The 11,771-nt window shown below is 37.2% G+C and overlaps 1 protein-coding gene across 1 annotated transcript; it reads left to right on the forward strand.

Moving 5' to 3' along the window:
• Positions 1–5,620: 5,620 nt before the first annotated feature.
• Positions 5,621–7,383, forward strand: LOC110686191 (transcription repressor OFP7-like). The gene has a single exon (XM_021862784.1). The coding sequence runs from the start codon at positions 6,022–6,024 to the stop codon at positions 6,976–6,978; it is 957 nt and encodes a 318-aa protein (XP_021718476.1). The 5' UTR covers positions 5,621–6,021; the 3' UTR covers positions 6,979–7,383.
• The last annotated feature ends 4,388 nt before the right edge of the window (positions 7,384–11,771 follow it).

Below are 11,771 nucleotides of genomic sequence, written 5' to 3' on the forward strand. Positions count from 1 at the left end.
CTTGGATTTCTTCAGCTGTTCAGCGACTTTGGAGGAGGAACCCTTCAGCTCATTCAGCTCTTGCTGAATTTGGAAAGCCTTTGTCTGAGCTTGGGCCACTTCAACTTTCTGGATCAGCAGTTGATCCTCAGCCTCTTGGAATTTAGCTCTTTGAGCTTCAGCAGCAGCAGCAGCCTCTGAGAGTTGGACGTCTTTGGCCAAGAGCAACTCTTCAGCAGCCATTCGGCTGGCTTCAAGAGCCTCTAGACGCTGCTGCACTTCAGCTTGTGCAGCAGTTCCTTCTTGAATTCGGCTCTCAATAGCAGCCTTGAATTTGGAGACGTCCACTCCCATATGCTCCTGGAGGAATTTTTCCCCTTCCATCAGTGGGGGAAAAACCTCCATCTCCATAGCATCGCAGAAGGTTTTCAGAGCTTCGGCAGCTTTTTTACCGTACTCCTCAACCTCCTGCTGCTTCTCTTCAGCTGCTGCTTGCTTCAGCTTAGCAAGCTTAACTTCCTCTTCAGCCACCTTCCTTTCGTGCACAGCAGCGTCTACCCTATCTTGTAGGGTATCAATCAGCTCTACAGTGAGAGTCTGATTGTGCACGAACTGAAAACAGGAAGACAAAAAAAAAAAAAAAAAAAATATAAAAATAAGTAATAAAAAAAAATAGAGCTGAATTTCGGAGGGAATGAAGGAAAATTACCTGCATCATCAGCAGTTGGTTAGACCTGGCTGGGTCAGGAACTGATCTACTGGATTCGCCCATCCCAGCAGTGGCCTTCAGCGACCAGATCCTTGCCCTGTCTACTTCGGACATGCCAGCAAAACTGCCGAAGTAGGCTTCAGCTCCTTCTCGGTTTTGACCCCATATGAGGTCCCAGATGTGATCTGGGATTGGAATTCGGGGGGCCGAGAAACCCATTTCTCCAGAATGCAGAGTCTGGAAAGAAGGGAAGGACGACGATGGAGCTTGATTAGCTTTGGTTGTCTCAGCATCGTCCTTCTCAGAGGAGTCAAGTACTATGACCTCCTCTTCTTCAGGGGTGAGGACGAAAGCCTCAACCTCTCTTGCGATATCTGCCGTGAAGCCTTCAGCACTTGACATCACGGCATCTTTATTTCCGTGCTCAGCAGCACTCTCCTTGATTTCTTCTTGGACCCCTCCCTTAGGTTCGGGAGTCCTCTGATCCACCTCCATCTCAGGAGGTGGCGGAGGGGTCTTTTGAGGAGATTGGGGTGTTGGCTGGGGAACCCTCGGCGATCCATTGCCTTCCTCAGGTTCCCTTATTGCGACGCCGATGGTCATCGGCCTCTGCTGAAAGTCATGAGGGCCGATGATGGCCATCCTTCGGCGCCTTTTCAGAAGGGGCTGCTCGTCCATATCTGAGTCTGAAGACTCTTGTATTTGATCTTCGGGACGAACAGGAGCTTTGCCTTCTCTGTGTCTGTTACTCTCTTCAGACTGTAACAGACAGGGGGGAAGAAGAGTGTGAGTAAAAAAAAAAAAAAAAAAAAAAAAAAAGAAGAAGAAAAGAAAAAAGTTGTCTGAAAGCTCACCGAGGTCTTCAGCAAAGCCTCGTCTTCTTCAGCTGCTCTAGCTGCAGCTTCGGCTTCAGCAGCTCTGGAGGACCCTTCTCCTCCTTCACAAGCCTCAAGTACCCGTGCAACCTCTTCGGCTGTGCGGGCAGCTTCAGCTTCTTCGTTCAGCAGCTGAAACCAAGGGTCTCTCTTCTTCCACCAAGGCTTCTGCCTCTGATACAGAGCGACAGCCTCAATTTGGAAGTGGGAAGAGTCCAGATGAACTTCCCTATGCCTCGGCTCAGTGATAGACGGGGCCCGTTCAGTTACAACTCGCTCTCGGTTAACACCAAGACGAGCGTAGTTAATACCAACGTTGGTCTCGTCTCGCTCTGAAAAAAGGAAAGGGAAAAAGTTTAGCTCAGATATGTTGGCACAGCATAAAAAAGCAAAGCGAGAGAAGAAAAAGAGGTAGTTAAAAAGCCTCGGCCCCAGCCGAAGAAGCTTACCATCCTTAAACTTTCGGCTGAGGCCAACAGCTGCTAGCATATTCTCTTGGAAAACGTAATGCGTATCGGGGAGCCAAGTCTCCGGGATATGCTGCATTCGACCACTCCCCCCCGGGTTCGGCAGCTTGCCGAAGATATGTTGCTGATCCAGGTTCGGATCCGCCCCGTTATCTGCGGGGGGACCTAGACTTCCCATTTCGGGATCAGGCTCAGCTAAGTACCGGGGAGCGCTGAAGACACAAGGGTGGCCCGGATCTATGGGTGCCCTAACCCAAATCCATTGACCTCTCCAGTCCTTGTCTGAAGAGTCATTTGGCCACATGGTCAAATATTGGGGCCGGGACTCAATCCGATACCACCCAGAACCATGGCTTCCGTGCCCACTCTGAATATTTGGCACTAGCCGATGGAGCTTTCTGAAGCAGTGCAGGTTCGGCACGTATCTGAAGAACTTGCAGACCCATAAGTATGTCATCACCCTTCGGATGCTGGTGGGGGTTAGCTGACATAGGGAAATGTTGTAATGGATCAGCAAGTCTCGGACGAAAACGTCCAAAGGGAACCTCAGCCCATACTGAAGCTGTCTCGTGTACACCCCCACATACCCCGGGGGTGGACGATGGATTCTATCGGATGCTGAGGGCATTCGGCACCAATATCCATCAGCTTCAAAAATGCCGTAGTGCAACTCAATTTGCTCAGCAAATCGATATTGATCGGCGTTCTCTACCCACCATGAGTAGGGGCGGTTCTTTATCATGGCCGAAGCGACTTCGGCATTCTCCCACTCTGAAAACCCAGGGAGGATATCCCAAAGGACAGCGGGAATTTCATCGTCCCGTCCAGAAGCACTCGGCTCATCCGTTCTTTGAGGAGGAGCCGAGGAAAGGGGAGTCGCCCTAATCCCATCAGCAGGGTCAGACTCCGGCCTTCGACCATTCCAGGTCCCAATCCTATTCCTAGGATCGGGAATCGGCCTTGCTCTTCTTGGAGCACGGGCTCTACCTCTAACTCCTCTTGCCATGGACTATTTCGAAGAGAAAAGTCGAAAGAAGAGGGGAAGGAGTTTGAATTCGAAGAAAAATAAACTGAAATCAAAGGAATTTACCTAATCTGAAGCGAAAGTTGCCGATTTACGAGTTCGTAGTGGCAAGTCTCAGCTTCTAAGCTCAATGCTCGGGGGAATTTGCGAAGTTTTGATACGGATTCTTGGATTCTCTCTCGAAGAATTCTGGGTTTGTGTTGGTGAATCAGTGAGGAGAATGACGCGCCTCTGTTTATATCTCCAGGTACGGGATACGAAGAGTCTGTGCTTTAATTTCTCTTAAGTACCCACTAAGTAACCATTAAACACATGTCTTGTGATTAAACCGCCCATTATCCGTCCAACTTCCGCAAATCATTAACCGTTGTTATCTCATTAATTACGGTTTAAATTCAAATTTTTGGATCAATTAAATCATTTACTTCCCTCCTTTTCTGAGTTAAATCAAACCCGACCCGTCATTCTTCCGAATCGGGTCTGGGGGGCAAGTTGTTTGGGTCCAATTTAGTCAAAATTGGGCCTGAGCACTAAATGATCCAATTAAAAGCCCAAGGTCAAGGTTCAACTCTCCAATTGCTCAAAAGTCAAAAGTCAGCCCACAAAGTAAGCCAATTGGGCTAAAGCCCAACCTCTCCAAATATGATGAGGTATAAAAGCCCTCATATTAACACATTCAAGGAGAGAGTCATATTCTTACATAAGACATCTCATAACATCGCATACGAGATCAGACACATTGTCACTTGCATTATCTCATACACCGATTATTGCAATTCATATGCTCATTCTTGCATTGAGAAATACTCCACAAAAGCCTCAAGCTACAAACTCTCTTGCATAGTGTCTTCCTTTTTACACATTGTACTGACTTTAGCATCGGAGGGGCCTTCCTCGGAAACACCCCCGAGGCTAGTTTACGTGTGTTAACTGTGCAGGAAACCTTCGGCCCAACACAGCTTGGATCGAATCCAGTCTTCTCCATTTTAGTGGACCTTCGGCAAGGTCCCATTGTTTTCAACCGAAACAGAGCTTAAGATGGGGGAATTTTGATTTCATCTCTTTTTACCTGCACTTGATATATATTATTTACTTTGGTATTCAATAGATGCTTGTACCACTAACTGATGTATGTTATGTGTTTCGTGTGCGTATTGTAATTCCTTTGGGGTTCAACATATGACAATCTTATGGGAACTAATTTTATGTGTTTATATTTCATATAGTAGGTAAATTCGAGTTTTATATTCTTTCGTATATTTTATATACATTAGCCTATTAGCTCAACGGGTAGAGCAATGTGCAAATGCACAAAAGATGTTGGTTCGAATCCCATGTAAGTTCATTATTTGTGTAATGTGGAGAATTGGAGACAAGAGTTTGCATAAGAGTTTAGAACATATGGAATATACTGAACATAAACAGAAAATTTTAGAATATAGGGAAAAAAAAAATTTAGAACATTGGGAAAATTTTAGAACATAGGGAAAAAAATTTAGAACATAGGACAAAAATTTAGAACATAAGCAAAAAAAAATTTAGAACATAGGAAAAAGTTTAGAACATAGGCAGAAAAAAAATATAGAATAAAGGAAAAAATTTAGAATATAGGAAAAACTTTAGAACATAAGCTCGAAAAAAATTTAGAACATAGGAAAAACAGTTAATTTAGAACATAAGCAGAAAAAAAAAATTTATAACATAGGAAAAATTTAAAACATAAGCTGAAAAACATTTTTAACATAAGAAAAAAAAAATTTGGACCATAAGAAAAACATTAGAACATAAGCAAAAAAAAAAAAAAAAAAAAAAAAAAAAAAAAAAAGAACATAAGAAAAAAAAATGTAGAACATAAGGGGTTCCTACATAAGTGTTCTTATATAAGGAAGGATTCTTATTGGATTCCTCCCCTAAAACTGATTGGTTCTTATATATATATATGGTGTTGAAAAGATAATTCCGTCTAATATAAGGATTTCGAAGATTGTTTACCATAGGGCTAGTTTTGCATGCTTGATTACTTTCAAGAGAAGGAATAATACTTTTGTAACTTATGTTACTCGTACTCAAATACTAGCTAGATCGTGTCCCCATGATAGGTAGTGTTAGGTTTTCGAATGAGTTATTTTACGAAAAAATTTCATGATCAATTGTCCTGTCCATCATGTTAAATTAGAGTTTAGGATCCAACAAGATTACTAGAAGTAAAATGAAGTTTTCAAATAATATAAGATATAACAAACATATGACTTTTTCCGCATGAAAAAACCTGCTATATGAGATGACTCCTTCATTTATACTTCCTCTGTCCTATATTACATGACGCAGTCAAACATTGGATACATGCCAATGCACTAACTTGACTTTAGTTTTATATAATTAAATATTAATGAAAATAATTTTTAAAATTATATCATGAAACTTTATATTAAAAACCTATCTAACAACATATTTTATGATAAAATATATTTTTATTAATTAGTAAAAAATTATGATCAACCCTAATGCATGAATAGTAAAAAAAAAAAAAAAAAAAAAAAAAAAAAAAAGTCTAATATCTCATGTATTATGGGACGGAGGGAATATATCTGTAAAATCATACTCCGTATTTCATATAAATTATACAGCAGTATATTCTTTATGAGTTTTGTACCATTCTCTACTTTTATGTAATTAACGACAATGATAATGAACAAATTTTATGATTGAGGAGTGGTCAAATCAATGACTCCCTATGATTTTACACAACAAAAAACTCAAAAGTATAATTACAGTCTTATCCTTAGAATACACACAAACACACACTATTGACTATGGATTATTATATTCGTTACTCAACATAAAGCTCATTTGCAATTTTGCATGATCCATATATAATGATATAAAGATCACACTACTCTTATAAAAACTATACCTCAAATATTCACATTCTCCCTTAGCTACCATAGTTAAAGCTTAGAGAGTAAAATGAGAAAAAACTTCATGAAATTCCGAGTATCCCGAGTAATCCCCACCTTCCATTCATGCCGTTCTAAACACCCTTCAACCCTCCCATCAAATCCTGTCCCTTCATTCCTCCACCACTCTTCTTCCACCTCCACCGCCGCCACCGCAACAACCCTTAACAAACAAATAAACCTCCCTACTACTCCGTCTTCATCACGCTCCTCCACAAAACGCCACGTGTCATCCGCCATTTCGTCGGCTCGTCGCGGTTGTTTAAGATCACACCCTTCCCCTGAACCCTCCCACACTGAATCATCTCCAAAACTTAAACTACCCTCCCATCATTGGCACTTCATCACTAAACTCCCCCAAGAATATCATAATTACGATTCTACCCCTCCTCGTCGTAAAATCTACAACTCCGCCGCATCCGACACTGATCACGAAAACGACGTCGTATTCCTCCCTCCCAAAACCAAAACCCGACCCGGAAGAAAAAACCGACGACGAAGACGAAACTTCCAGAAGGTTCGAATCAGTACCTCCTCCGACAGCGGAATCTTCAGCGACGATAATCAAGAGAGAGAAACAGAAACCCTCGTCTCCACCGATTCTACTAGCCCTAAAGTCAACAAAAAGTCAAAGGAGAGAGAAAGCAAGAAAAACCCGAGATCGTCGTTCGAGTTACCGGCGCCGGCGAGATTATCGGCGTTTATGAGAAAAATGACACCGTGTAAGGCGGTGGTTGACGGTAAAGTAAGAGAGAGTTTTGCAATCGTAAAGAGATCAGAAGATCCATTGGATGATTTCAAGAGATCAATGATAGAAATGGTAGTGGAAAAACAGATGTTCGAGGAAAAAGAATTGGAGGAGCTTTTACGTTGTTTTCTGTCTCTTAATTCAGAACGTCATCATGAAGCTATTGTACGAGCTTTTACTGAGATTTGGGATGGCCTATTTTGTCAGTCATCAGAGTAATTAAACCAGTTAGTTTATTAATTGCTAGTTTTAGTATGAATTGTATTTCATGTGCTAAGAGAAAGCTAATTTGACTGTGATAATTAATTAATTAATTAAGGGATTTAGATCTTGAGGTTAAATAGATGGTTAGAATATTCTTAATTGTATGATCCCGATTTATTGAGTTACATAATGGTGGTTGCTTAGTTCTAGAGGTTGACTATATATTATGTATGGCGGTGCTCTATGAGATTATGGCGGAATCGAGGGTAGAAATGTCGTTTTGTTATTTTTAGTAATCTTGTTGTTTCTAAATACTTTGTATGTAATGTCTGAGTCGTTTGATGTATAGCTTTAACGGTAAATCACTTGTAAAGTACTCGTGTTTATCAATAATAAAATTTACTTAGATTCGTACTCGTTTCATATCTTAAATTTTATAATTGTTATTGACTTATTATTAAAATTTATATGAAATCAATTATTATATTTAAGTCGATAATAAACATCAATTACTTTTCAGTATGCATAGAATTATTTACTTGCTTTTATCAACAACAGTTAGTCTAACCAAAACCCTAAATTGTTTTCTATGTAAAAGAAGCTCCCAAAAATAGTGGACTAATAAAAACAAGCCAATGAAGAGTAGTAGTAGTAGTACAAGAGTTAAGACAAAGCAGCAGAGAAATGATATGTAGAAGTAAACATAGAATTCTGATGGAGTACAAGTTCCGCAATTGACGCAGTTTGCAAAGAAACATGATCAAATTATAGAAAAAGAAAAGGGCCCACCTTGTCCAAACACTTTTGATGGATTGATGAAGGAAGCAGCAAGAAATACAATGATCGTATGTGTAGTAGTAACGCAAATAGCAATATATGGTTGGCACAGGATGATTCATGTATAAATGTACAAGTAGAATGAAGAAACATGCAGTATCATTGTGTTTATTGGGTTGTTTTTTAATTTGTAATTGATTGAGGCGTGCATAGAATATTCAAATTAATTTGCAGCTTAATCATTCAATGAATTGAATTATCATTTCTTCAAGCTTAGGACTTAAGAGTACGTATGTAGCCGATTCATTAGTAGCTTAACCTTTCGAGTTGAAGGTTGTTACATGCAACAATAATGTTGGCGTCTGTATACTAGAACTTTGTACATGATCGTGGTATTTGAATATAGTAGTTGTGAGAAAAAATGAAAATGTAAATTGTAACACGGAGTAATTATTAACATTGTTGATGTTTTGCTATTGTATAATCGGGGTTTTTAGTCTTTTGTTACGTGACTGGACCTAACTAATTTTGTTGTGCAATTATTAGTTAACCAATTTACTATTGTAATATTGTGTTCGAAGAACAATTTCAAGCAAAAAGAAGGGTAGGGCCATGAAAGGCAAAGGCAGATAATTAGAAAAAATGTACTCATTATTATTCTGAAATTTGGACTACACAAACAACTAGAGAATAGATATTATCCCTCCCATCTGTTTATTTTAACTTACAAATTACTTTTCTAATTAAAAAAGTACTTTGCATTCAAACTTGATATTTGAATATACACATTCAAAAAATGTAACAAATCTATCCCGCAATATTTTTTCAGTATTACAAGAATAAAATTATCAATTTCCATATGCTTTTAAACAAGAAGATATCTAAACTATCCAACATGTATATTTATGTTCCCATCAAAGATTCAAAGGAATTTAATGTGATCAATGTTGCTCATAGAATCAATTCATAATAAATGAGATTACGTGCACCATTTCTTAATTGCTACCGCCAAATTAAAAACCCTAATGTAACTTAACTTATGAAACGACATGAACTATGGCATGTGGATAGGCCCAAAAACTTAAAAAAATGCTCCTACATTATCAATTAAAATCTCTTTTGGTTTATACGTGCGTCTTTATTATGAGTAAATAAGAGTAAAAATTATATGCATCATTGAATTAATAGGATATTTATAGTAACGGTGAAAGTTATAGGAGCATGGTCTTGAGCCCTTGAACATGATAGTACTCTAATATAGAACTATAGTGTTGCATTTTGTACCATTCATTGTAAATTTCCAACTATTGTATGATATGACCTTCCAAAGTTCCTTGCATGCATGCACAACCATCCCTAATTAACTAAATACAAATAAAATCGTACCCCGCATGCCTCAACCTTTACAATGAGTTTACATGCAATATTACCCGGTTTGCATCCTTAATTTATCAAGTGTATAAAGTACGTATAATCATATTCGTATTAAAATGTTCACGTTTTCGTGATGTTTGTGTAACATGTGAATTTGAAAATTTATTATGCATTTCCGTATTTAAAAGTTCACATGTTCATGATGTGTATATTATGTGAATTTGAAATTTTGGTAGTGACTTTAAGCTAAGTCATAATGTGCGTGTGTGTATATAGGATGGACATCTTATCCATAACTTTATAAGTTAAGTATTATAGATGTGACAATGAATTCATATATGTTCATATGGGTAATAGCCGAAAATCAACTATACTGCATACCATTATGAGCTCCTGTGTAAATTATATACTAATGATAGTACCACTAATTACTAATATCTTAATTCGGCTCATTTGCTAAACGAAACAAATTTGTCAATTGATTTACTTTATTTAAGAATGTATTTTTTGTAGCTCTGTTGTATGAAATTAATAATTTAACGATAGTTGAAACTTGAGATTATCTAGCTTAGAATGACAAGATATGGGTCCCTTGATGCTTGAATCCACTTTTTCTTAAAAAAAGAAAAAGTAAAGAGAAATTCATTAGCTACTAATCTCTGATTCACTGACACTACCTTGCCAGCTACTAATGATCTAGCAACAATATTGATGTTAAAGTGTAAGTGTAAGTTTTTGTCCCACATCAAAATTAGACCCATAAAAAAATAAAAAATAAAAAAATAGTAAAAAAAAAACTTCTACGGAGTAGCTTATACTCCGTAATTTAAATGGACTACTACAGAATATTTTTATTGGCAATTGAATCTTGCTTGGGTTATTAATTTTGTCATGCCATTTTGTTTGGTTTAATGGAGTAGTTTTGTTAAATTTTTAAGTTTTTGTGAAGCGGAATTGACAAGAGGTAAAATTAATACGACAAAATGTAATAACATTAAACGAGTGAAAACAAAAATGATACTATTTCATAAATGTTTTTAACATGGGACAAACATTAAATGATAAATTTAACAAAAAAATAAATCAAGACAAACAGTAAGGGACGGGTGGTGTAATTAGATTCATATTCCATATACATCAAACATAAAGGGACGGGTGGTGTAATTAGTCACCCGTCTCATCACTCATTACCTTTGAAGAGGAGTAGCAAAATCAAATACTTCCTTTGTTATTAGAAGGATTGGTTATTCAATCTTTACACTTATGTTAGTAAGTTATATTGAGTGATATAATTTTTTTTTTCCTATCATATAAGGTAAAAATAAAAAATAAAAAAAAAATAAAAAAAAAAATTAAGAATAATAAACTAAAATATAATCGAGATAATCTTATTGTTAGAAATAGAATATGTCTTGAATTTGTTATCCCATTTATAATATTCATTAATTTACATTATCATCAAGAATAAAAACTATTATTTATGAACATACGAGTAGTTAATTTATCGTGGTCTCACCTGTTCATTTCGTAAATTTTTGTCACATGTGTTTTCCGTAACACTAAAACAAGGGAGTTAATTCGTCAAAAGAAGCACGCCAAAGTAGAGCTTTTGTAAAGCTGTGATTCTTTTTAGGGTACAGTACGACAGGGCACCGTCGTGGGAATGGTTAGTGTCATGTAGCCTGTTGCTAAAATAAATCATCAGGTAATATTTCAGAGAAGTTTGGAACACACGGCATCAGAGAATCAGTTACCCCTTCCTACTGATATAAAATTAACAGGCTCCAATCTCCATCCTTGACTTGTCTTTTGTGTGACTAATTTTAATTAGTAGCTCAGTTCCCAAAATATACTCATAAATCTAGTGATCATCTATCAATCTATCTATGAATGGATATGTCCTTTCATTAGATTACTTTCCATCCCACCACATTGTTTGGAGCTTTTGGATGTTTGAACATTTTGTTGGTACTTGGTAGTGTCACTGCACCCGGCCACCTCTAAATTTAAAATAGATGGCTCAATTCGGATAACTGAATTGGGTGTGGCGAGTATGTTAATAAATTAGTCCATACTCCATACAAGTTGATCTTTAAATTGGGTTTTATTCGGATTAGATAGGATCAGTTTTTGACACCCTATAACTATAATGTAATTCTTGATTTTGTTACATTTCTTATTTTGCATTGGATTAAGATAAGAATTTTACTAGGGGTGTCTCAAGGGGTCATTTGAGAGGATCAAATTAAGAAAAAAAAAAGTTATTCTTGTTAGTGAAAATTTTTAGATTAATCAGAATCCTATGATAAGAATAATGCTTGAAAAGTTTCACACATAGTTTATGATAATGATAAGGTTTGAAATATTTTATACAAAGTATTGTACTGGACTATTTTCGTATTGGGTCATATCATGTCTTTGTCCAAAGTCATTTTCTAAAAGGGCATACAATTCATTGACAATTTTACTCTCTTTAGTTTGCACTCTTACAATCAAGTTCAATAAGTTCCAGCTAAACAACGCATCAATATTTATTGTATATACGGTACAATACATTTTGATAATTGTGCTTCCACGAGAGTTGTCATCATAGCTCACAATGTATTGCTTATACCCAATGAAACTTACTTTCCGGGATCCTACTCGCCTTTCATGGC

Source organism: Chenopodium quinoa, unplaced genomic scaffold (assembly GCF_001683475.1).
Source record: "Chenopodium quinoa cultivar QQ74 unplaced genomic scaffold, ASM168347v1, whole genome shotgun sequence".
NCBI classification, from domain to species: Eukaryota; Viridiplantae; Streptophyta; class Magnoliopsida; order Caryophyllales; family Amaranthaceae; genus Chenopodium; species Chenopodium quinoa.